At 43.6% G+C, this 27,727-nt stretch overlaps 1 protein-coding gene across 1 annotated transcript; it reads right to left on the minus strand.

Moving 5' to 3' along the window:
- Positions 1 to 1,369: 1,369 nt before the first annotated feature.
- On the minus strand, positions 1,370 to 27,727 carry LOC141271993 (uncharacterized). Its single transcript, XM_073682263.1, has 7 exons — positions 27,656 to 27,727; positions 24,121 to 24,270; positions 23,812 to 23,991; positions 23,606 to 23,729; positions 23,432 to 23,526; positions 15,141 to 15,228; positions 1,370 to 3,940 (listed from the first exon to the last, which is right to left on the minus strand). The coding sequence occupies exons 2-7, from the start codon at positions 24,196 to 24,198 to the stop codon at positions 2,835 to 2,837; spliced, it is 1,671 nt and encodes a 556-aa protein (XP_073538364.1). The 5' UTR covers positions 24,199 to 24,270; positions 27,656 to 27,727; the 3' UTR covers positions 1,370 to 2,834.

The raw sequence follows: 27,727 nt of genomic DNA on the forward strand, positions 1-27,727 counted from the left end.
ACAAAGATTTTACAAAGGGGGATAATACAATACAGAATATATAGTTACACAAAATAAAAAGGGATTAACAAAAGAAACTTACTAGACAGATTGCAGAGATGATTCAGTTTAGTTGGAGGGAGGCGCTCCAATGGACCCGGCATACAAATATGTATCCCCCGGCATGAGTATGGACCCATCTTCAGCTGGATCTTTTATGCCGAAGGGGGTGCCCTGCCCACACACCCCCTGTGATGACCTCACATGGGCTAATCTCCGCCCCTCATGGTTTTATTAAACCTCTAACTTCTGCGATAACTTCTCGCTGGTGGATCGCAGAAGTTAGCAAGTGACACCATATTGTTTATTGCAAATTTACCTTTCTGCAGAGACCAGACATGACATGGCTGCTGTCTGTTATTTTTGTACTTTTGCGTCATAGCTCACCGGAAGGGCTCACAGATCCGGAAAAATGTGCATATTGTTCTTTAGCTAGCCCCTCTGCTAAAAATGTGGGTCCCATCATTATCGGAATTATAGAACTTCCGATATTCCATATTTCGTGTCGGTGCCTATGAGATTGGTGAGCAAAAGTAGCTGCAAATGAGGATGACCCTGCTATTGTACGGAGTGTGATAGAATTCCTTTGAAGCTTAAACAAGCCATTTCCTCGTTCTTTCAATCTCTGGTCCCTGTTCAGGTGTCTATTTATTATAGGTCTCAGCCACTATGAGCTACATTCGTATGATAATTAGCCGGGATAATGGAGTTTGCCATCTTTCCTGTGTACTGCGATTGCATAGAGACAGCTCCATAGATTGCAAGCTCTTCTACTCTGACAATTGGTAGATAGTGGAGGGGGGGGGGGGAGTGAGGGGGGATTCCAGAGGGAGAGAGAAAGTCTTAATATTTTCTATGACAGTCCCCATCCAGGTTCCCATATTGTAGATATGTCCCCATCCAGGTTCCCATATTGTAGATCCTTTCTGCACACGTGGCCTGAAGGCACCATACACCCCTTGACGATCCCGGCCTGGTCCAGGAACTGCGGAATCAGCGTTTTAGCTCAGTTGAATGTACGTCCTTGGACACACATTCTATTGAAGTGTATTGCTACGCAGAGACCAGCTTTCTGCACATCAATACCAATGTCAGCCGCCGGCCTATCAGAGACTAGCAGCTGACATCTGCGCATGACAGTGATGTCATACACCGCTGCGCTGGGACGCAGATGTCAGCTGCTATCCTCTGATAGGCCGGCGGCTGGCATTAGTATTGCTGTGCAGAGAGCTGGTCTCTGCATGGCAATACACTTCAATTGAATGTGTGTCCAAGGATGCACATTCAGCTGAAATAAAACGCTGATGTCGGCGGATGCTAGATCGGGCCGGGATCGTCAAGGGGTGTATGGTGCCTGCGTGCCGCATGAAGCAGCCAGAGTGCAGGCCGCGTGTTTCAGATCATTAATGCATGGACCGCCAGAAGGTTTAAAGTCTATGGCAGTCCAGGAGTAATTAAACAAATAAAGATGTATAAATCCAAACACAAGGATATGTTTTAAAAGTTTATTAATCATTGTTAATACGTTTTAAGGGGGTTGTCAAATGCTTTTCTTGAGTCACCTGATCAGGACAGCTGACGAGCCAATCATCCACTGTCCAGCTCGTTTCATCTAATAAAACACTCAATTGGTTTGATGTTCCAAGCTGGGCATAAAAGTGCGTAAGAGAGAGATAACCAAGAGCTCCTTTAAGATGCAGTTATAATGTTTGATCTACAATGAATGGTAACTTTAATATAGACATCTGCCCTTTCAGGCAACCCATATAAGATGATGTTATAACGTATATATAAATATTTGATATATACATGCACATGGTTGATATACAGCGAACTTTTCTTGTACAACAGTTTCAGGAGTGTGAAAAAAACATTCAGTGAATGAGAATCCACTGAACTGTTCTGATCAACAGGTGGTGCTCAGTCAAACAACACTGCATCTCCAAATAACCTCCGAACACACTAAGAGCTATCAAATGCTACCATGGGCTATCAAAGCAGATGACCAGTCTGAGTGCTATTGCTGTCCAAGGAAAACAGGAAAGACTCAGTTAGTGATCTGCACTAGTGACACATTTTAGAGGCTGGACAAACATCTGTCTCAGATGGTTTAGTAAATCCTGCATTGAGCAGGGAGGTGGACATGGTGACCCTGGAGGTCCCTTTCAACTCTAACATTCTATTATTTCAAAAGTTATCCTGTCAGCATGAGCCAATACTCCTGTAGAAAGTTTTCAATATCTAGTATCTTTATCATGATGAATTTCTGCAGTTCTGAAGGCTGAAAAGTGTCAAATGCTCTACTAGATAGAAGTCTCTAATAGAGTGCCCATTCAGTATATAGGTGTGTTTTGTTTTTTAATTCTATTTGCTTTTCGATAACATATTTATTGGTAATTGCACATAATTCTCATCCACCACTTAGTGTTCTAAATTACATTCCCTTTTTCTGGTATCACATGACTTTATTTGGGACTGTAACTGTCCTATTTTTATAACTTGTCAAAATAAAGAAGAGAATGGCTACTTCTCTGTTTAAGAGAATATGATTTTTGGATAAAACATTTCCCACATTCAGAACATGAAATTGTTTTTCCTCTGTGAGATCTTTGATGTTTGAATTTTAGATTATTTTTTGCCTAAAGCATGATCCACATACAGTGAATGAAATGACTTCTCCTCTGTGTAAATTCTGTGATTCTGAATTATGGTTAAAAAAAATGAACACTCTATACATGTCTTTTTCCCTTTTGTCTAACAAAAGCTGTTTTCTGTTTAAAATATTTCCCAGATTGTTAACATGAATATGGCATTTCACCTGTGTGAATTCTCTGATGTCTAAATAAAACTGATTTCTGGGTAAAGCATTTGCCACATACTAAACATGAAAATAACTTCTCCCCTGTGTGAATTCTCTGATGTGAGATAAGATTTGGTTTCCTTGTGAAACATCTCCCACAGTCTGAACATGAAAATGCTTTCTGTCCAGTGTGAATTGTTTGATGGGTTCTTAGAGTTGCTTTATGGCTAAAAAACGTTCCACATTCAGCACATGAATATGGCTTCTCCCCTGTGTGAATTCTCTGATGTGTAACCAGAGTTGATTTGCAGTTAAAACATTTTCCACATTCAGTGCACGAAAATGGTTTCTCCCCTGTGTGAGTTCTCTGATGTCCTACTAAACCAGATTTCTGGTTATACCATTTCCCACATTCTAAACATGAAAATACCTTCACCCCTGTGTGAATTTTCTGATGTCTAACAAGAATTGAATTGGTGTTAAAACATTTCCCACATTCGGAACATGAAAATGGTTTCTCCCCTGTGTGAATTCTCAGATGTTTAGCAAGGTCACAATTCTGAGAAAAACATTTCCCACATTCTGAACATGAAAATGGCGACTTCTCCCCGGTGTGATTTCTTTGATGTGTAAGAAGTTTTGATCTAGCACTATAACCTTTCCCACATTCTGAGCATGAAAATGGTTGCTTCCCTGTGTGAATTCTGAGATGTTTAGCAAGGTCACATTTCTGAGAAAAACATTTCCCACATTCTGAACATGAAAATGGTTTTTCCCCTGTGTGAAATCTCAAATGTTTAACAAGGTCAGATTTTCGAGGACAACATTTCCCACATTCTGAGCATGAAAATTGTTTCGTCCCTCTGTATGCTCTTTGATGTCCACCATCCATTTTGTTATGTGTATTTTGCTTGACAGTCTGTGATGAATCAGAAGAGAGGAGCCGTTGAGAATGATTGGATGATAAATCTTTGCTGTGAAGAGCTGGAGCTTTATCTGGGATTATGACATAGTCTTCAATTGTATCTAGTGTGATGCCATGATCATCTGCAGTAAAATCTGACAATGTCAGACATCCCTCCAAGCTCTCGGAACAGTCGTCTGCCAAGAATAAAGCCAATTTTATTATTTTTCAGTAATACTGCCATTAAATAATCTGTATTGCATTTATTTAGAACACTTCTATATAAAAAGTCTAAGCAAATTGTAGTAACTTTGAATTTTAAGCTCACTATGACAGTAGCAGCAAAAATAAACTCTGTTAGACATTGGCTTGCTCTTGACCTGATTCCTGCTTCATCACCTGCTTAGACATCCACCTGCCTCACTTTACTGGTAAATATAATCCATTAAAATATAATTTTATTCTTCTGCAAGTTAAAAACAACATAAATACATAAAACACTAAAGACATCAACAGATGGACTAATGGTTTACAAAATCCCCAACTGTAAAGTTCTTATCAAATTGTAGATTGATATTTATTGTTACTTGTTATCATTGTTGGATAGTTCCTATCAGGGCTGTGGAGTCAGGATCGTGGAGTCGGTGCCCATTTTGGTGGAACAGTGCGCACATTCCTAATGCGTCCCCAGCCTATTGCTTTGAGTCACTGGGTACTTAAGGCACCTCCGCCCAGTGGGAGGTGCCTGAGCAACACTTTCTCTCAGTGTGCTATATGAAACCGCTGAGTTGCCAGGTCCTGCCCAGCTATCTTGTTCTGCCACCCTGGGGACTGTACAGTGCCTTGTGAAAGTATTTGCCCTCCCTGAACTTTTCTACATTTCTGGCTTCAAACATAAAGATATAAAATTCTAATTTTTTGGGGAAGAATCAACAACAAGTGGGATACAATGGTGAAGTGGAACGAAATTTATTGGATATTTTAAACTTTTCTAAAAAATTAAAAACTGAAAAGTGGGGCGTGCAATATTATTCGGCCCCTTTACTTTTAGTGCAGCAAACTCACTCTAGAAATTCAGTGAGGATCTCTGAATGATCCAATGTTGTCCTAAATGACTGGTAATGATAAATAGAATCCACCTGTGTGTAATCAAGTCTCCGTATAAATGCACCTGCTTTGTGATAGTCTCAGGGTTCTGTTTCAAGTGCAGAGAGCATCATGAAGACCAAGGAACACACCAGGCAGGTCCGAGATACTGTTGTGGCAAAGTTTAAAGCCGGATTTGTATACAAAAAGATTTCCCAAGTTTTAAACATCTCAAGGAGCACTGTGCAAGCGATCATATTGAAATGGAAGGAGTATCAGACCACTGCAAATCTACGAAGACCCGGCCGTCCCTCTAAACTTTCATCTCGAACAAGGAGACGACTGATCAGAGATGCAGCCAAAAGGCCCATGATCACTCTGGATGAACTGCAGAGATCTACAGCTGAGGTGGGAGAGTCTGTCCATAGGACAACAATCAGTCGTACACTACATAAATCTGGCCTTTATGGAAGAGTAGCAAGAAGAAAGCCATTTCTGAAAGATATCCATAAAAAGTCTCATTTGAAGTTTGACACAAGTCACCTGGGAGACACAGCAAACGTGTGGAATAAGGTGCTCTGGTCAGATGAAACCAAAATCGAACTTTTTGGCCACAATGTAAAACGATATGTTTGGACTAAAAGCAACACAGCTCATCACCCTCAAAACACCATCCCCACTGTCAAACATGGTGGTGGCAGCATCATGGTTTGGGCCTGCATTTCTTAAGCAGGGACAGGGAAGATGGTTAAAATTGATGGGAAGATGGACGGACCCAAATACAGGACCATTCTGGAAGAAAACCTGTTGGAGTCTGCAAAAGACCTGAGACTGGGACGGCGATTTATCTTCAACAAGACAATGATCCCAAACATAAAGCAAAATCTACAATGGAATGATTCAAAAATAAACGTATCCAGGTGTTAGAATGGCCAAGTCAAAGTCCAGACCAGAATCCAATCGAGAATCTGTGGAAAGAGCTGAAAACTGCTGTTCACAAACGCTCTCCATCCAACCTCACTGAGCTCGAGCTGTTTTGCAAGGAAGAATGGGCAAGAATTTCAGCCTCTCGATGTGCAAAACTGATAGAGACATACCCCAATCGACTTGCAGCTGTAATCGCATCAAAAGATGGCGCTACAAAGTATTAACTAAAGGGGGCCGAATAATATTGCACGCCCCACTTTTCAGTTTTTAATTTTTTTAAAAAGTTTAAAAGTTGTCTCTGTACTTCAGCTTGTCAGTGTGTCCACTCGCTACTTCATAGGAAGTATTTTCTGTGTATCTGGCTCTGCTTGTCCCGTTTCCCTTCCCCTGTATTTATCCTCTGTGTTCTAGCTATTTTCCTGCGCTTTCCTGACCCTGTCTGTTCCATGTGAAGAGCTCTGTCCTTCCCGTCCGCGCTCTGCGGCTCCTTTCCTATTGCCCAGTCTGTACTGGTCCCTATCCAGTCTGCCGTGCCCGCCTGTGTCTGCCTGCCAGTCATGCCCGCCTACGTTTGCTAGCCCACCAGCCAAACCTGCCAGTATCTGCATGCCCCGGCGTGGATCAACAGCTGTGTGACCGGGGTCTGCCCTGGAGTAGCACCTGGGCCACCTCCCTCGTCCCTCCTCAGGTCGCGGAGTCGTAAAGCTGCTGTGCATCCGGGGTCGGATTGGGCGAGGCCCCTAGTTACGCCCCTCCAGGCACTCCTCGGTCCGTGGCCTAGTGGGACCACTAACCACGCTCACGCCAGAAGATACAGGCGGGATCGTGACACCATGTCAATTTTTCTGAAAGTAAAATCCACATAAAAAAAACTCGAGGAGGGGCATGGCCAGCCATGGAGTAGTGAAGACTAGTGATGAGCGAGTATGTAAATATGGAATTGTTAAAAAAAACTCTAGAAAGAGATTAATTGTAATTTGTGACACCTAGGGTTAGTTGGTACAAGCTAAAAAAAAAAAAAAAAAAAAAAAAAAGATGCACATATGTTATCCGAACTGGATGTCCCCCACCCCTATTGCAAAAGGGGAAACAAGAAAATGAACTATTTAATATTCATTGTACCATATTTTTCAGACTATAAAACGTACTGGACCATAAGATGCACCTAGGTTTTAGAGGAGGAAAATAGGAAAAAAAAATGTAAGCAAAAAATGTGGTCATGATGCCCTGTTGTGGGGGAGGGGTTCTGTTGCTGACACTGGTATTGGGGTAATGTCCCTCAATTCTGTTAGTATCCTCCATCCTGGTATGTATGACCCCTTCTTCCTGGTATACGTGGCTCCCATCCCATCCTGGTATACCTGGCCCTAATCCCCATCCTGGTATGCATGGTACTCCTTGATCCCCCTTCCTGGTATGCATGGCACCCCTTGATCCCCCTTCCTGGTATGTATAGCACCCCCTGATCCCCCATCCTGGTATTCATGGCACCCCTTGATCCCCCTTCCTGGTATGTATAGCACCCCCTGATCCCCCATCCTGGTATTCATGGTACCCCTTTATCCACCATCCTGGTATTCATGGCACCCCTTGATCCCCAGTCCTGGTATTCATGGCACCCCCTGATCCCCATCTTAGTATTCATGGCACCTCTTGATCCCCCATCCTGGTATGCATGGCACCCCTTGATCCACCATCTTGGTATTCAAAGCATCCCTTGATCCCCCATCCTGGTATGCATGGCACCCCTTGAACCCCCATCCTGGTATGCATGGCACCCCTTGAACCCCCATCTTGGTATGCATGGCACCCTCTGAGCCCCCATCATGCTGCCCACAAAAAAGAAACAATCATACTCACCTCCTCTCTCCTCCAGAGCTGCCCCGCTCTGCTACCGACACTCTCACTGTGTGAGCCGCGCATGGCAGGGCACGCATGGTGTCCCTGCCATGCGCCCTCAGACAGTGTGTGACGCTGTGCTGGAATAGTCACTGCTCCCCACGCCGGGACTCTGTGCATGAGGAGCAGTGACCATTCAGTCTGTTCAATAGTGCGCACACTGTACCGCAGCACGGCTCCTGCTGCCGCTCTGCGGTCAGTGTGCCTGCTATTAAAGACCATGAATATTCAGTACAACCCATGGGCGTGGGGAGCAGGGAATATTAATTTTCTTTAGTAGCTGTGGTAGGCTGCAGCAGGCGGCTCCTGCCTCCTGTGCTACGCTGATCCCCCGCTGCCGCTCCCCCACACCCACCACCACGCACAGCCATGTATATAGTATTTGGACTATAAGACGCACCCCCCCACTTTCCTCCAAAATTTTGGAGGAAAAAAGTGCGTCTTATAGTCTGAAAAGACGTAGTTATTTACCAGTAACGGGATTTCTCAGAGCCCATGATGGCATCAAGGAGAGAGGGGATCTGCCCTTCAAGGACAGGAAACCTACAGATAAAAAGAGCGGCACCTCTCTCCTGCATCAGTTGTTTACAGAGCATAGAGAGGACCCCCAGGTTAGTAACACAAAATTTAACATTTTTAAGGAGTTTACCAGACACACATAAGTAACAAATAAGTGTGTTCGCCCATGCGTGAAGGGAGGGAATGTACGGGTGCCGTCATGGGCTCTGAGAAATCCCGTTACCGGTAAATAACTACGTCTTTCTCCTTCCCCCATGACGGCACCATGGAGAGAATTGCAGAGAAGTGTCGTTTAGGGAGGGACCACCCCTTCCAGAACCCTTCTACCAAAGGTAAGGTCCGAAGAAGAGGTTAGATCCAGCCGGTAGTGCTTAAAGAATGTAGAAGGGGAAGACCAGGTTGCAGCTCTACATATCTGTTCGATTGAAGCGCCGGCTTTCTCCGCCCAGGAGGCTGCTACTGCCCTAGTTGAGTGAGCTTTTAGGTCCTCTGTGGCGGTTTCCCCGCTTGACGAATATGCCAGGGAGATGGCGTCTCTTATCCATCTTGCCAGTGTGCCCTTGGAAGCTTTTTGTCCCTTCCAAGGTCCCTGGAAGCACACAAAGAGAGACCTGTCCATCCTATACTCCTGTGTGACCTCTAAGTAATGGATAATGCATCTTCTGACGTCTAAGGTGTGTAGGTCTTTTTCCCCCCTGTTTTTAGGATTTGGGCAAAAGGAAGGGAGGGTGACCTCCTGCGATCTATGGAAGTGTGATCCCACCTTAGGAAAGTATGCTGGGTCAGTCCTAAGTGTCACCTTGTCTTCTAGGATTTGCATGAAGGGGGGCCCTGCTGATAAGGCTTGTATGTCGCTAACTATTCGTGCCAATGTGAGAGCTACTAAGGGTGACGTCTTAAGAGATTTTAGAGATGGACTTTTAGAGATGCATCCGCTAAAGTTTCAAAGGGATGTTTGGTTAGGGCTGAAAGAACTAAATTTAAGTCCCAAGGAGGAGGGAGGAGTATTTAGGGAGGGGATGGGCCTAGACCTGTGTGATGCCTTGATGAACCTAGAAATCCACCTATTTCTGGCCAGGTCGCAGTTGTATAGGGCCCCTAATGCCGCAACTTGAACCTTTAGAGTGCTTGTGGCCAGACCCCGCTCTAACCCCTTTTGTAGGAACTTTAAGATGGAAGTAATGGGGGCCTCCCCTTGTACCTTTGAACCTGCATATGAGAGGAATTTTTTCGAGGTTTTACCATAAAGTCTGGTAGTCACGGGTTTTCTACTCAGTAGTAGAGTGGAGATTAAATTTGGGGAAAAACCTCTATCCCTTAAGAGCACCCTCTCAAAATCCAGGCTGTCAAGTGTAGATTTGCTACCTGAGGATGGAGGACCGATCCCTGGAAAAGGAGATCCGGGATTTCCGGAAGAACCCAGGGGTCGGAGGTGGACATTATCCTCAGCCAGGAAAACCAGGGCCTCTTTGGCCAGAAGGGGCTATCAAAATTATGTTTGCCTTGTCTTCCCTGACTTTCCTCATAATCGCCGGAATCAGAGCGATCGGAGGAAACTAATAGGCTAGCTGCTGGCTCCATGGGATTGAGAAAGCATCTAATGCTACTGGGTTCTGTTAGAACCCTCCTATTTGTTTTTTCCATCTTGTGTTTTGCGGTCACGTGACCATCTGCCTATATATTCCAGCTCTGCCCTTTCGGCTGTGCTGGACTTCAGTGTTGTTTGACTGTTTTGCTAACCAGGTGCTTCTGTGTCTATCTCTGTCAGTTTGCTTGGTCCTTCTGGACCTCTAGTACCTTTTGTCAGTTTATCTTTTTGTGTTCTGCAACAACTTTCTCTGTTCAGGGGGTGTCCCATTTTTGTTCCAGTCCTTAGTTCTTTTAGGGACCCCTTCCTTTATGCTATAGGTCTTAGTTCAGACTAGCTGAGGACTAAGGCAGGTCTGTTCGCAAGGAACAGGCAGCCCACTACATCGTAGGGATTCAGCTTAGTCTTACTGTAGGGATAGTTTTCACCTTTCTTTGCTTAGTACTTGTTGCAGATCATAACAGGTTCCCCTTGGGGTTTATTGAGCAGAATATGTCCACTTTTTTGTTCAGCCAGTTGGCGAATAGGTCTATGGAAGGGTTTCCCCACATTTCTGTGAGTTGGTTGAACACTAACTGATTCAGCTCCCATTCGCCTTGTCTCAGCTGGGTTCGGCTCAGGAAGTCTGCTGTGATGTTTTCTGTTCCTTTTATGTGGAGTGCGGACAGAGACTCCAAATTGTTCTCTGCTAACTGGAGGATTGATTTTGACACCTGTAGTAGAGAATGGGACCGGGTTCCCCCCTGGTGGTTTAAGTTTGCCACTACTACCCTGTTGTCCGAAAACACTCTTACATGGTGTCCCCATAGGATGTTTAGAAATTTTGAGAGGGCGAATTTTACTGCCAGAAGTTCCTTCATGTTGGAAGATACCCCTTCTAAATCCTCTGACCAGACCCCCTGAGCTATTTGGTCGTTTAGGTGAGCCCCCCACCCCCCGGGGCTTGCATCTGTAGTTAGGACCTGCGACACTGAGATTGCTCATGGAACGCCTCTGGTTAAACGATCCACCTCCGTCCACCATGTTAGGGAAAGCAAGGTTTTTGATGACAAAATTAGCCGACCTTCTAAGTGCCCTTTTAGTTATTTTTCTGCCCCCAAGATTTCCCATTGTAAGTCCCTGGTGTGCACCTGAGCTCAACGGACGCCCGGGATACAAGCAGTGATGAAACCTAGAAGGGACATTGCTCCCCGCAGAGTCATAGAGGGGTGGTCTTTCACGCGGGATATCCGGGCTATCATATTCTGGATTTTCCCTGCCGGGAGACGGCATTCCTGATTCCTCAAATCTAATAAGATGCCCAGATACTCTTGTACTTGGTCTGGCTCCAACCTGGACTTTTTTAGGTTCAGAAGCCAGACTAAATTCGTCAAGGAATCCATGACCCTTGCTAGTTGGTCCTTGCAATGATTGAAAGAGTTGCCTATTAGCAGATCGTCCAGGTACGGGGTGATCAGAATGTTTTGCTCCCTCAGATGGGCCATTACCTCTGCCACTATTTTTGTGAAAACCCTTGGGGCTATAGCTAGACCGAAGGGGAGGGCCGTATACTGGTAGTGTTTGACTATTCCCTTTATCGATATAGCTACCCTTAGGAATTTCTGGTAGTCTCTGTGTATACGGACGTGATAATAGGCGTCCTTTAGATCCAGGACAGCCATAAACAGTCTGGGAACAACAATTTCACTGACAATTTTATTGACTCCATCTTGAAGGTTTGCACCCTTAGAAATTTGTTCAATTTTTTCAGGTTTACGATTGTCCTGAAAGTCCCGTCCACTTTTTTCCTTAGGAACAGAGGGGAGTAGAATCCTTCGCCTTTCTCCTGGGCAGGGACTTCCTGAAGGACTGCTCTTTCTATTAGGCCTAGAATTTCTTGTTCTAGTGCTAGTTGTTCTACCTCTGATGACCTTTTGGGGGTTATAGCAAAGTTCGGACGGGGAATGGAGTTAAAACTGAAATTTTAGCCCTGCTTTTATCAGGTCTAAAATCCAAGAGCTGTTTGATATTTTTTCCCAGGCTGGGAGGAAATGAAGAAGTCTCCCCCCCACCTGGGGCTGACTGGGGCGGGTTTCCTGGTGTCGCTGGGGGGCCTGTTAAACATAAACCCTTTGGCTTTTTTCTTCCTATCCTCCCACCTATCCTGGTCTTTGGGGGGTTTCCTGCGCATAAATTTTCTGCTCCGAAAGGACTTCCTGTATGAAGTACCAGAGAGGACCGGGAAACTTTTCTTGTTATCCCCAGCCTTGTTGAGGATATCGTCCAGAGTAGGTCCAAATAGGAACTGACCCTCGCAAGGAATGGAACACAGCCTATACTTTGTTTGCTGGTCACCCTGCCAGCATTTAAGCCAGAGGGCCCACCTGGCTGCGTTAGAGAAGCTCGCAGCCCTGGCTGCCAGCCTAACAGAATCGGCTGATGTGTCAGCCAAAAAAGCAGCTGCGCCCTTCATTACTGGGATGGAGCCTCGTATGTTATCCCTGGACGTTTTGTTCTTAAGTTGTGTATCTAGTTGATCTAGCCAGACCATCAAAGATCTGGCTGTACATGTGGCTGCAACTGCGGGTTTTAACCCTCCCCTTGCGGCCTCCCAAGCCCCTTTTAGGAAGGAGTCCGCTTTTTTGTCCATTGGGTCCTTTAGTAACCCCATGAAAATTTTTTAGAGGCTTTAGCTATTGCCACGTCTAATCCTTTCCCCAGAAGGAGCATACCGGGTCCTCAAAGGGGTATTTCCTCTTAGGTGACAACAAGCCCTTTCGTTCCGGCTTTTTCCATTCCCTTTTAATCAGGGCGTGGACTTTGTCATTGAGAGGGAAAGATCTTCTTTTCTTTTGTTCCAGGCCACTGAACATCATGTCCTGGACTGATTTCTTGGGGCGAGGATCTACCAACCCCATAGTGGACCTAACTGCCTTAATTAAATTATCCGTACCCGCTATAGGGAAACAGCTACGTCCCCCTCCCTCAGAAGATGACGAGGACGAAGATAAGAAAGACGAATCTGAGTCTACCACCTCCCCGTCTGAACTGCTAGATCCTGATATAGGGGATAGGTTCCTGGTTCCCCCCCTTTCTCCCCCCCCTTCCGCAGGGATTTGAAGGTATCCGCAACCTGGGATTTAATCAGGGATCTGAGTTCTGAGGCAAACTTAGGGGTCTCCTCGCAAATTGTTTGTTCAATACACGAGTTGCATAGTCTTTTTTCCCATGTGGTGGGCAGATCTTCTGCGCAAAGAGCGCAGGCCCTGTGTTTGGACTTGCCTGTATTATTCCTTCCCTGATGAGAGAAAAGGGGGGGTCCAAGTTACAAGTGAGCTTTCATGAAGATTACTTACCATCCTGCTGTAAGAGAGAATACCGGATTTGGAGGGGAACTCGTTCCTGTAGATGGGCCTTTCCTCGAGGTTGATGCCACGCTGGAGTCCTTGCCACGTTGCGAAGACCTGCCAGACCGCCTGCTTCCACCGTCACCTTGGCTGTGCTGGCGTGACAACGCTTTCTTCTTGGCTGGGCAGCATAACATACTCCGGGTTCCCGCGCGAGCGTTCAAACGTGCCACTCCCAGAGAGGCACCATGGCACGCGGCACTTTCGGTGCGCGAGAGCGCCCAGACCGCCGACACCCCAGTGGTGCACTGTGGCTTGCGTCAGGGGGAGGCGCCCAGCCTACTCACCACCCTGGGCCCCCGACACCATCAGAGAATGCAGCGGCTCCCGTCTTCTCCTGCGGCGCGTCTCCCTGTCACCCTGGAGGCCCACTGACCTCAGCGGTGGCGCTACAGGACACCGAACCAGCCGAGGAAGGGAACCCCTGCTGCCTGAGCCGGCTGGCCGGGCCTGGTATGCCCATATTCTTCTTTTTTTTATTCTTTCTTTCTTTTCTTTCCCTCTTTTTTCTTTCTGTAGGTCCCCGTTAAGGACAGGAAACCAACTGATGCGGGAGAGAGGTGCCGCCCTTTTTATCTGTAGGTTTCCTGTCCTTGAAGGGCGGATCCCCTCTCTCCGCGGTGCCGTCATGGGGGAAGGAGAAAATACGGTACTTGCAGCTTATTAACTAATTTTCTAATTAAAGTCTTGAAATTTCTCTAATAAACTTATAAGCAGTCTTGGATAACTGAGATGAGGAATAAGGACATAAAAAGATGAAAGGTGTTTGTGATGACACAGCTTTTCTTCTTAATTATGCCAGACAAATTCAGTAAGCCAGGAGCTATATGCTTTTATCCTCATGTTGACTTTTGCATTGGTGTTTCTACTTTGGTTGATTAACACAGGCTATTGTTTGAATAATCCTGAATGTTGACACTTGAGTTGAGATGTACTGTAACATATTGTCTGCAAATCTTGCAAGATAGAGACATGGAGCAATACTGTGATAATATGCTGATTATGTATTATACCAAACCATGCAAGTCGATTAAATGCTCAAACAGTGAGTCATGAGACCATCCACCTTGATCCCTGACCCTTGACCTGTGAATGATGGCTGCAAGGACAACTGTGATGTATAAAATAGGGGTCTCTGCCTCTATTGGGGATCATTCTACAGCATGTCAGCTTAGGGGACTTTGGCCCCAGCTGGAGGAATACAGATCGGCTCCATTGACCATTGCTGAACTTTCAGAGACGTCTTAAAGAATCCAGGTTGGGACAATCAGGTCACCTGGTCCCAGACCTCACTGCTCTCGGCTAGTTTCCTAAGCTTGTCGTAACCTTCTCTCTTTGGGGGCCCGCCAAAAGCGTGGTGCCACTGGTGGGGGTAGTCGGCCCTGGAAGCCCCGAAATCGCAGCTCTTCTATCCCAGGCAGGCCAGCGGAAGGATAAGGACTGTGTAATGTTGCACCATTTTGGGTACTTGCTGGGACTGGTTCTATATGTTTATTATCCGCTTTGTGGTGCAATAAAGTACTGCCATGCTGTTTTAACCTCACCCTGTGTTGTCTGATTAGTGTTACACCCACGGAAGACACACAGTGTTCACATTGTGGGGGTCAGCCAGGTCTGAGTGTGTTCCATCATTCTCCTACCCTCAGTGAAACAGAGCAGCATCTTTAGATTGAAAACCTTTAGGTATTTTCTGTTATTTCTCCTTTTCTTTTTATAACTGTTTTGCATATTTGTATGCCATCTTATTTTGTCTCTTTTTTTTTTTTTTACACATTTTCCTTATAAGCGCTGTCCTGTTTATATTAACTTTTCTAATAGCTATGATGTACACTTTCATCATAGGTCGCTAAGGAAAATATGAAGCTTGCTCAGGAGCTGAGCCTGCTTTCTAGATGCTCATAGCTGACGTCTGACTAACTGATATATATAGCTGTAGCAGGCAGTAAATGAGTAGAACCTGTGACTTTTCTGTACTTCGTGGTTACTACTTACCATTACAGTTATCTGTAGGAATCTCCTCTTTACACCACTCATCACCCAGCACATATGTCTCTGTAGTATTAACATTCAAATCTTTACCCTGAAACAAAGATTGTGAAAATCACAGAAGGCTGGAGAAGTCATATAAAATGATTTTGAGACCAAAAAAAATAATTTAAGAAGCACTCTCACCAAAAACTGTTTATAGCCCAAATCTGTGTAAATGTATATTTAGTGTAAGGGTTCGTGCAGACAACTGTATTATCAGTCTGAGTGCGATCGGACAAAACATTGGATCACACTTGGACCAATGTTATTCTATGGGGCTGTGAACATGTCTGATTTTTTCCTCAGTGTCTGTCCTAGGAAAATATCGCTGAATGGCCAGGCCATGCAAGTAAATAGGTGTCGGGGGAAACATCGGACTGTACTTGGATGGCATCTGAGTACAGTCAGATTTTTGTGTCTTCACAGAACGGAGAAGATGGAGAAATTTTTTTCTCCATCTTGTCCTCATCCGAAAGAATCAGATCACACTATGCTGACACCCTGATTAAACTCTGATCAGAGTGTCATTTGCATATTTGGCCCTTTTCTCTCATATTTCTACAGCTGTCTGCACCTGTCCCAAGGGCGATAACATACTCACGGATCGCAGTCTTCCCCAGTTTTCAATGCTGCTACAATCTTCTCATTCACATTATAGTTATTCCAATTTACTGACTCAATTTGGGCTCTCTATGTGAGCCGGAAGTCGCTTTTACAATATAAATTTAGAGCCTCGTTCTCACGCTCCATAGGCTTACACTGTAAAAGCAACTTTCAGCTCACACATAGGGGAGCCAGCAAGTCAGAATAGCTGTGACATGACTCATAAAAGGACCAATGTGGCACTGGAAACCGGGGAAGACTGCGATCAGTGATTATATTATCGCACTAACGCTACACTACATATACATTTACACAGCTGTAGGTAATACAAAGCTAATGTCTATGATCAGCTTTATCCTGTCATCTCCACCAAGTATAAAACATATACTGAATGGCCACATTGTGAGAAGATCCAGACAACATCTAATGTCTATGATCAGCTTTATCCTGTCATCTCCACCAAGTATAAAACATACACTGAATGGCCACATTGTGAGAAGATCCAGACAACATCTATTGTCTATGATCAGCTTTATCCTGTCATCTCCACCAGATATAAAACATACACTGAATGGCCACATTGTGAGAAGATCCAGACAACATCTAATGTCTATGATCAGCTTTATCCTGTCATCTCCACCAAGTATAAAACATACACTGAATGACCACATTGTGAGAAGATCCAGACAACATCTAATGTCTATGATCAGCTTTAATCTGTAATCTCCACCAAGTATAAAACATACACTGAATGGTCACATTGGGAGAAGATCCAGACAACATCTATTGTCTATGATCAGCTTTATCCTGTCATCTCCACCAAGTATAAAACATATACTGAATGGCCACATTGTGAGAAGATCCAGACAACATCTAATGTCTATGATCAGCTTTATCCTGTCATCTTCACCAAGTATAAAACATACACTGAATGGCCACATTGTGAGAAGATCCAGACAACATCTAATGTCTATGATCAGCTTTAATCTGTAATCTCCACCAAGTATAAAACATACACTGAATGGTCACATTGGGAGAAGATCCAGACAACATCTAATGTCTATGATCAGCTTTATCCTGTCATCTCCACCAAGTATAAAACATACACTGAATGGCCACATTGTGAGAAGATCCAGACAACATCTAATGTCTATGATCAGCTTTATCCTGTCATCTCCACCAGATATAAAACATACACTGAATGGCCACATTGTGAGAAGATCCAGACAACATCTAATGTCTATGATCAGCTTTAATCTGTAATCTCCACCAAGTATAAAACATACACTGAATGGTCACATTGGGAGAAGATCCAGACAACATCTAATGTCTATGATCAGCTTTATCCTGTCATCTCCACCAAGTATAAAAGATACACTGAATGGCCACATTGTGAGAAGATCCAGACAACATCTAATGTCTATCATCAGCTTTATCCTGTCATCTCCACCAAGTATAAAACATACACTGAATGGCCACATTGGGAGAAGATCCAGACAACATCTAATGTCTATGATCAGCTTTATCCTGTCATCTCCACCAAGTATAAAACATACACTGAATGGCCACATTGTGAGAAGATCCAGATAACATCTAATGTCTATGATCAGCTTTATCCTGTCATCTCCACCAAATATAAAACATACACTGAATGGCCACATTGTGAGAAGATCCAGACAACATCTAATGTCTATGATCAGCTTTATCCTGTCATCTCCACCAAGTATAAAACATACACTGAATGGCCACATTGTGAGAAGATCCAGACAACATCTAATGTCTATGATCAGCTTTAATCTGTAATCTCCACCAAGTATAAAACATACACTGAATAGCCCCTTTATGAGAGTCAATCATTTAGCAGTTCGTTGGACCTCCTTTGACCTTCAGAACCACAACATTTTATAGTGTCAGGGCTCCACTAATTGCTGAAATTTTTTTGCAAGAATATTGGTGCATGAGGATAAGAAATGGAGGTGCTGACATGTTTTGTACAGCCCATTCTATCTGGTCCCAGAGATGCTCTATAAGATTAAGATCTGAAGAAGCAGAACGAAGGATAACTCTAGGAACCTATTGATGACTGTATAACCATTGTAGCATGGTGCATTGTCCTTTGTGCCATGGGGAAAACCACTGTCAAGAAGTAATGACCTTGGTCGTCCACAATGGTTAGGTAAACTTTACCAACCAAAAATCCATCAATGGAATCAGAGAACACAGGATGTGATGAGAAAATTTTCCCTTACACAATTAATCCTTTAACCCCGAAGCCTGTTTTCACCTTCCTGACCAGGCCAATTTTTTTAATTCTGACCAGTGTCACTTAATGAGGTAATAACTCTGAAACGCTTCAACAGATCCCGGTGATTCTGAGAATGTTTTTTCGGGACATATTGTACTTCATGACAGTGGGAAAATGTATTTGAATAGACTTACGTTTACCTGTGAAAAATCGGAAATTTGGAAAAAATGTAGCAATTTTCAAACTTTCAATTTTTATACCCTTAAATCAGAGAATCATGTCACACAAAATAGTTAATAAATAGTATTTCCCACATGTCTACTTTTCATTAGTACAATGTTGGAAACATTTTTTTTTTTTGGTTAGGAAGTTAGAAGGGTTAAAAGTTGACCAGTGATTTCTCATTTTTACAACAAAATTTACAAAACCATTTTTGTTTTAGAAGTGACTTTGAGGTATCTATATGACAGAAAATACCCAACTGTGACACTATTCTAAAACCTGCACCCCTCAAGGTGCTCAAAACCACATTCAAAAAGTTTATTAACTCTTCAGTTGCTTCACAGGAATTAATGGAATGTGGAAGAAAAAAATAAACATTTAACTTTTTTTTCACAAAAATTTTACTTTAGACCCATTTTTTTTACTTTCACAACGGTAACAGGAGAAAATGGACACCAAAATTTGTTGTGCAATTTCTCCTGAGCACACCGATACCCAATATATGGGGGAAAACCACTGTTTGGGTGCACGGCAGGGCTCGGGAGGGGAGGCTCGCCATTTGACTTTTTGAATGTAAAATTTGCTGGCATAATTAGCGGACGCCATGTCGCGTTTGGAGAGCTGCTGTTGTGCCTAAACAGTGGAAATCCCCCACAAGTGACACCATTCTGGGAACTAGACTCCTCAGGGAGCTTGTATAGATGTGCAGTGAGCACCTTGAAGCCCCAGGTGCTTCACAGAAGTGTATAACTTTGAGCCGTGAAAAAAAAATAATAAATCACATTTTTCCTAAAAGAATATTTTTTAGCCCCAAATTTTGCATTTTCACAAGGGTAACAGGAGAAAATGTACCCCAAAATTTGTTGTGGAATTTCTCTTGAGTACGCAGATACTCCATATGTGGTCAAAAACTACTTCTGAGGCATAGCGCAAACTTCAGAAGGGAAGAAGCGCCATATTGGAGTTCAGATTTAGCTGGACTGGTTTTAGGGTGCCATATCACATTGGTAGAGAACCTAAGGTGCCAGATTAGCCGAACGCCCCATAAGTGACCCCATTTTATAAACTACACCTCTCAATGAATTCATCTAGGGGAAATTTTCACACTGGGAAATGGGTTAAAAATGTCACCAAAATTTGTCCCACAATTTCTGCTGAATTTAGAAATACCCCATATGTGGCTGTGCAGTACTGCTTAGCCATATGGCGAGACTCGGGAGGGACGGAACGCCTCCTGGAGCACAGTTTTTCTAGAATAGTTTGCGGACTCCATATACAGAGCCCCTATGTGCTAGAAGAGCAGAATCCCCCCCTCAAGTGACCCCACTTTGGAAATTATACCTCGTTGTGAATTTATCTACAGGTGTAGTGACTATTTTGACTCCATGGGTGTTTTCCAAAAACAAGCAGCAGTGGATGTTGCTAAGTGAAGATTGCAAACTGACGTTGTAGTGACCAAAACATTATAGTGCCCAGCCGTTATGCGCAAGTCGTGCTTCTGGAGACATGCACCCGTAAATTAGCCAGGCTCTCATCGCTACAGGAATGCCAAACATATGGACGCTAACTGCGGTTCAGTCACACTGTGGAGCTCAGAAGGAAGTGGGATATTTGGATTTGGGAGAGCAGAATTCGCTGGATTTCTTTTGGAGGTCGAGGTGCCATTTTGTTTTTTCAGAGTCTTTGTGCTACCAGTAACGTGGTAGCCCCCTATAAGTCCTTTAACAGATGACGGACCTGAGTGGGGACTTGATTTTTTTGTGAATGGAGTTGAAGATTTTATTGAGAACATTTTACATAACATTTGGGATCGCATTTATCCTACGGTCTACGATGAGCACTTATATCGGGGTTTCTATCTAAATCTCCGAGTGACATGATGCAGATGAAACCCCCAAGGGATCCATTCAGTATAATGAGGTAGCAGAGTTACTCTGGACTCCGTTTGGCCTCTGTTCAGGGTCGTTCTTCTTTTCAAAAGTGCACAGAACTGTGGTCGACGGCACTTTTATGCATGCCTAATAAAAAGACGGACACCGCCGAATCACAGGCCAGACGATGTCCACAGTGCCTCTATCTGCCCCATTATAGGGAATCTTCCGCCGGGGTTTCCATCTGATTCACGTATTTCAGAAATTTACACTGAAACCCAGATATAAGCGCTCAGTGCAGAATAAGGCTATGTGCCCACGATGCAGAAATGCTCTGGATTTTTCCTGAGCGTTTCTGCGTCTCCCTGGCAGAAAAAATGCATGCGGATTGTACATGCGTTTTCCTGCCAGGGACAAGCGGATGTGAAGCGTTCTTCACATGCATTTCCGCATGAGGGTTGACAAGCGCTTTCCAAGCGATTTTAGCATCACTTGGAAAAGTGCTTGACAACTTGGTCACACTATACAAATCCATGCAACCGGCATGGATTTATATAGTGTGACTGAAAGAAAGGTAATGGTCCTTTTAGGCAATGGTAGACTAAAGGACCTGCCGACGACAGCGGTCGCGTGACCCGTCACATGCCTAAATTACGTCCCCGGAGGTCCTTTAGTCTACCGCGAGCTGCCGGCAAGCCGAGACAAGGACACCGGGGGCCATCAGAAGGTAAGTATAATATTCATTTTTTATTTTATTCTTTTTTTTTTTTACAGGTACTATGGTACCCGGGTCCGGAGGAGAGTCTCCTCTTCTCTAAACCCAGGTACCATCCGCACATTGAAAAGCATGGAATCCGCATGTACAGATTCAGTGATGCGGATGACATGCGTTCCAATGCAAGTCAATGGCAGCGAAAACGCTGCGCTTCCGCAAAATAATTGGTAGTGCTGCGGATTTTTCCGCAATAATAATCCGCAGCGGAAATTTCCGCAGCATGTGCACAGCACATGTGGATTATCATTGGGGAACATGGCAGACCTTCTACCAAGCGTTTTTTAAGCATTTCTGCAGCAGAGTTGACGCTGCGGAAACGCTTAAAAAACGCACAGGGGGCACACAGCCTAAATGTTCGCCGAGCCTTACTGCGATCTTTGGGAGGCAGAATGAACAAAATCAACAGCAGGTGAAGAATTGGTTTTATTTATTTTTACACCGTTCGTCGTGCGGTATAAGTGATTAGGCAACTTTATTTGTCGGGTCAGTGCGATTTATATCAGGTTTTTATGACTGGCTGCTGTCACACACTAAAATATGCTTTTTAGTGTAAAGACTAGTTTTTGCATTGCCATATTTTGAGAGTTATAATTTTTCCATATTTCTTCCGACAAAGTCATGTGATGGCTTGTTTTTGAGGGACAAGTTGATGTTTTTATTGGTACCATTTTCAGGCAAATGGCGTCTTTTGATCGCTTTCTATTGCTTTTTTTGGGAGGCTGAATTAACAAAATCCAGCAATTCAGGAATTGATTTTTGGGGATTTTTTTTATGCCGTTCCACGTGTGGTAAAATTGATAAGGCAGCTTTATTCTTCAGGTCAGTACGTTTACAGCGGTACCACATTCATATTGATTTTTTATGTTTTGGCGCTTTTACAAAATAAAAACTATTTTATAGAAAAAAATAATTATTTTTGCACTGCTTTACTCTGAGAGCTGTAACTTTTATTTTTTCCGCTGATGGAGCTGTATGGCGGCTTGTTTTTTGCGGGACAAGATAGCGTTTTCAGCTATACCATTTTTATTTATATTCGTCTTTTTGATCGCGTTTTGTTCCACTTTTTGTTTGACAGTATGTTTTTTGCCTTCTTTTTCATTTTTTTTTTTTTTTTTAGAGTGTTCACTGAAGGGGTTAACTAGTGGGACAGTTTTATAAGTCAGGTTGTTCCTGACGTGGCGATACCAAATATGTGTACTTTTTTTTTTTTTTTTACACATATCTGTCTATATTCATTAGATTAATATATTTTTTTGTTCTTTATATTTTTATTAACTTTTTTTATTACTTTATTACATTGTCCCACTATAGGACATCAACTTTCCCTGCCCTGATCACTGATCTAATGCACTCCAGAGCATTAGATCAGCATCTGACAGGCAGGAAGGAGGTGTCTCAGCTCCTGGCTCTCTGAGCAGGCGCTGAGATGGCCACCTTCCTGCAGGTCCCTGAAGTACCCCACAGCCATCTTTGGACCGGAGGTTACCATGGAGACGATCAGCACAACGCGATCGCATCGTGTTGATGGAAGCACAGAGGGAGTTCACACCCTGTGCAATGCCCTGTGATGTCGCTGTCAGCGACATCACAGGGGTTTAACGCCCGCGATCGGTGCTAGCACCAATTGTGGGTGTTGCTGCGGGGTGCCAGCTCTCACATAGAGCTTACACCATCACTTGATCACGGCAGCGCTGCCGCGATCGCAGCACCGTATATACACGGTGCTTTGCGGGAACACAGCTCTCACAGAGCAGTATATATACGGCGCATGTCGGGTAGGGATTAATAAACCTTCACCAGCAATGACTGTTGATGCCTGACAGGAAGGTGGCATGGATTACTGCTGCTTGTGCTAAATTCTGACCCTCCCATCAGCATGGTGCAATGGAAATCTGGATTAATCTGAACAGACAATGTTTTCTATTGCTCTCCAATATACAGTATACTTTTTGTGCTCTTTTGTTCACTGGAGGAGTTTTCAGTTTGCTTTCCTTGAACAACACTGGCACTTAAAGTGATCGTCTGCTGCTATAACTCATCATTTCTAAAATGTACTAAGCAAAGAGTTATGAGTTGAGACACATTAATCAGATCACAAGTTTTTTACATTTTCTATGACTGTTTGATATCCTCCTCAGACTTCTTTCATAGACGAATATTTACAGCCACTCCATCTGCTTTCATTTAATTTTTTCTTGAACAGAATATTTTTAATAAACTCTCCGCACCAGTATACCAGAGAACCTCACAAGGTTGTTGGTTTTTGAATTACTGGAAGTCGCTGAGATTGCTCTATTCCCCAAATCTAGTATGGACTCACACTGAAACTAATTAACAGAAAATTTGCTCACATTTTATGGTGCACTCCGAGGTCACCGATCTAATTCTATACAATGAAGCTCAAAGCGTGAAAGTGCAGGTGTCTCTAATAAATTTGCAATTCAGTGTATAGTACTGGTGGATAAAATAAGACTGAACACAAGACCTTCACAGCCATCTACACATGATAGGGGAGATCTCATGACACCTCTCCATCTACCTGATGATCCTGAGGAACATTTGGATTTTCTAGGTTATAGTCCTGTGTAAGAGGCCCGGGACATCTCTCTGGTGTTGTCCTCTCACTGGATAGACCTGGAGGAAACACATACAGGGACTGAATTCATTCTTTACATACAGATAATTATAGGCCATGTGAATTTAGTCCTATTACCTGGTGATGTGAGGGGCTGGGGAACCTCCATCATGACGTCCTTGTACAGATCTTTGTGTCCTTCTAAATACTCCCACTCCTCCATGGAGAAATAGACGGTGACATCCTGCCATCTTATAGGAACCTGACACATACAATGATACCATCATCCCCCGATCCCTTCATAGCATTACTGTATAATTTCCCAGCATTCCCAGCAGTGTCACCTCTCCAGTCAGCAGCTCAATCATCTTGTAGGTGAGTTCTAGGATCTTCTGGTCATTAATGTCCTCATGTATCAGACGGTGAGGAGGATGTCCCATCAGAGGGCTCAGGTGTCTTCCCCATCCCTCAGACACAGGGGCCTGACTGCGCTCACTAGAGGTCTTCTTCACTACTGTGTAATCCTGGTTATGGAGAGACACATTAATAAATCTCACTACAGACATTTCCAGAGTCCTCACCTCTCCAGTTCTGTCCATCTGTTATTCCCATAGATAAGAATTATGCAATGTGACGTCATCAGAATCTCTCACCTCTCCAGTAAGCCGGAAGAGGATCTCTAGGGTGAGGTGTAATATCCTCTCCGCCATCTTGTCCCTGTCCCTATCCATCCTTGACGGGTCAATCAGGACAATTCTCTTATATAGAAGATCTCCACTGAGAGGATCCGATATTGTAGGGACCTGAATGGGGAGAAGATGACGATGTAACATCATAAAGATCCCATGTAAGAAATCTCCAGTAATATACCAGCGAGCCAAGTCAGAATTAATGTAGCCCACTCACTTATCATTGAAGCTTCTTGTGATAAAGCACTGATCTCATATCTGAACATGAAGAAGATGACGATGTAACATCTTAAGGAATCCCATCTAATAATACAATTACTGGAGATACTAAGAGGAACATGTGAGGATATCTAATGTGTACATGTATTTTCTCTTCTGGGACTGATAATACTTTGGCCCCTAACTGGCAGCAGCTATCCCAAATATTAGGAAAAAAGTGTTGACTGTAAATCAGCATCAGTTCTAGAAGAAGAACAAAACAGACAAAAATCATGACGTTATTTATCTTTTATTTCACAAACGTTTATGTTCTAGATAAACATGTGTTTTTTAGGGATGGCATGGGCAAAGAATCATCATACCCCGGCATCTAAGAGGATTGACTTAAAAAAACTGACTACTTCTTTTAGGCCTTATACACTTCACTAAATAATTGCAGGGTGCCGCTACATTGCTATAGTGGCAGAAGGCCTAGCAATGACCTCTGGGAATGACATGTACTGTATGTACTGTATAGACATAGGCAAGGCCATGCCATGTAAGGTCTATTTGACCCTAACAGAGGCACTGACTAATAGGCTTCTTGTCAGTATAACACTAAGAAGCAGGGATAAAACACAGCACTGAAGAAGTAGTGTAATGTATTACCTGAGGAATCAAAAGATTACACATTATAATAATAATAATCTTTTATTTATATAAATCACTAACATATTCCGCAACGCTTTACATGCATCATCATCGCTGTCCCCATTGGGGCCCAAAATCTAGATTCCCTATCAGTAAGTCTTTGGAGAGTGGGAGGAAACCGGAGAACCCGGAGGAAACCCACGCAAACACAGGGAGAACATACAAACTCCTTGCAGATGTTGTCCTTGGTGGGATTTGAACCCAGGACCCCAGAACTGAAAGGCTTCAGTGCTAACCACTGAGCCACCGTGATGCCCACATTGCATCATTGTATTACAGGCAAAACAAAATATAAAAATGCACATATTGGTTTTGTTGCAATAAAGACTTACAGTATAAAACTATCATGTTATTTATCCTGCATTGTTATTGTGATTTGTCACTGCAAGGGACTAAGGACAACATTCTCCAAGACCGTACGTGACTGGGATCCTGTCAGAAACATTCAGTGGAGGGAGAAATTCTTATTAGTGTTGGGTGAGCACAAAAATGCTCGGGTACTCGTTGCTTGAGTCGAGCAAATTGGAATGCTCAAGTGCTCGACCCGAGCAATGAGCCCAATGTAAGCCTATGGGAAACCTTCTGGTGGGCCCTGGCTTCTCCATCAGGAGAGTTCATAGCGCAAACTTTGCAGCTGCTATGGGGCTCTTGAGCGGGGGGAGAAAGGTGGGCCCTCAGAATCAAATCCTCTGGTGGGCCCAATGTTCTTCAGTCTGACACTGCTTCTCGGTGACAGTTGTGTTTCACCACAGCCATATTCTTTAGCTCGGTGAAAGGAATGGCACAGAGGGAAACCGTATCTACTCAGGCGGTCATTTCTCCACCACCAGGTTCCGGACATTGTCACACACGACCATGCCTGGCTGTATGTTCAGCGGTGAGAACCACAGATCTGCCTGCTGTGTTACAGCTTTCAACAGCTCTGCAGCTGTGTGCGGTTTGTCATCTAAGCATAAGCATATTATCTTCAGCACAGCCTGTTGCCGCTTGGCCGTGGCAGTGCTGCAGTACTTCCAGCTTGTGATAGATGTGGTCATTTCGGAGATGGAGGCCGAACAGGAGGAGGAGGAGCTGCAGGAGCTGAACAATGTGATTACATTGAGGTTACATTGGCGAGTCTGGTTTTTATACTAAAGATCCTACTGTGTTTTTATTTATTTTGAAATTGCTGCATATGCAATAACAGTATAGGAGACCCACTCCTTAATAATGGGAAGGACAATTCAAATAGATTCTATATTCTAGAATATTAACTGTCTTATCTGAAATTCGTTTACGGGTGAGGTATCGCAGTGTGGATAGCGTATTACACCGATCCAGCCAGGTATTATTGCCTTATACTGCGTGCTGCTGCCCAAAAAAATATAAAATCCATTCTATTCCCTGTCAATAACGCTGTTAGATGCATTTACAATAGGTAGAGGTGCTAGGTGGTATCATCAGCTCCAGATGAGTGTTCATTCTGGTCGCCTAAATGTCTTCCACAGTCCATAACTTTTTTTTATTATTATTTCTTTGGCCTTATATACAAGTCATTACCCTGGAAAGACTGTTTCTTAACATTTTTTCCATTTTAGCTTGTTGTTTGTATGTTTTTTTATTGTCAGTCCATAAAAGTGGCGTGATACTCTGACGACATTGTTCACAGATGTGTGTTCAAACCTAACTGCCATACTTTAAATGTAGTGTGATATCTGACACGTTCCAAAACATTTCTGTATTATTACGGCAGTCATATGGGATCACGTCTGATGGCCCCGGTTTAAGGCAGTCGCCTAATAGTATGGTATTTGTCAGAGACCAACTGATAATAGGTTTGAACACACAACTGCCATACTCTAAATGTAATGTGATATCTGACATGTTCCCAAAAATTTCTGTATTATCACAGCAGTCATATAGGATCACATCTCATGGTCACGGTTTCAGGCAGTCACCTAACAACATGGTATTTGTCAGCGACCAAGTTTCAATTGGTTCAACAAAACACAGCTGGCTGAATTTAAATTCAGTGGAATATTTGGCACGCTCCACAAAATTTCTGTGTTATTAAGGCAGTCATATGGGATCACGTCTGGTCAATTTTCAATAAAATAAAAAAAATCTGGCTGTATTCTGCTAACAAGCAAATGGAGCAGTAAAATGGTGTACGCTGGATTGCTTTTTAAGCAAATAATCAGGATTAAGAGCAAAAAAAAAGAAATTAGCCCAGGCCCCTGATATCTGGGGCTATGTTTACGGATATCTGTATGAGCAGGATCAGACAGAACGTGCAATGGACCCTCTTGTGCAGTATACACTGCCTAACTCCTGCTGTCACCACTGAATATATACAGCTGGATTAGTCCTAAAAAGGACTGCTAGTTAAGATGTATATATATATGGGGTTGCAATACCGTGTAAGGATCGTGAAAAGATCGTGCTGTGTGTGCAATACGTGTCCCTCTACCACGTATCGCTTGTGGGAGGAATGTACCTACATCAGGAAAAAAATGTTATGGCTCTTAGTACATAGCAGAATACCTAAACAGGCTCAGATATGAAGGGGTTAATGATAAATGGCCCCCAGTAATGGGGTCTCTCCACATACCTCCACCTGCAGAGCCGCCACCACATATATGGCTGTTCTGTGCGCACAGGACCTGTGATGAGGTCACAGGAG

This window comes from Phyllobates terribilis, unplaced genomic scaffold (assembly GCF_046119375.1).
Source record: "Phyllobates terribilis strain yellow unplaced genomic scaffold, ASM4611937v1 Scaffold_5__5_contigs__length_657084704, whole genome shotgun sequence".
In the NCBI taxonomy this organism is placed as follows: Eukaryota; Metazoa; Chordata; class Amphibia; order Anura; family Dendrobatidae; genus Phyllobates; species Phyllobates terribilis.

Excerpts from the sequence above, each read along its gene's own strand:
- LOC141271993 (XM_073682263.1), bottom strand. The coding sequence starts at position 24,198 with ATGGATAGGGACAGGGACAAGATGGCGGAGAGGATATTACACCTCACC. Across the intron at positions 23,527-23,605 it reads CCAGCCCCTCACATCACCAG|GTCTATCCAGTGAGAGGACA; the intron begins GTAATAGGACTA and ends TGTTTCCTCCAG. Across the intron at positions 3,941-15,140 it reads TCCTACAGATAACTGTAATG|ACGACTGTTCCGAGAGCTTG; the intron begins GTAAGTAGTAAC and ends TATTCTTGGCAG.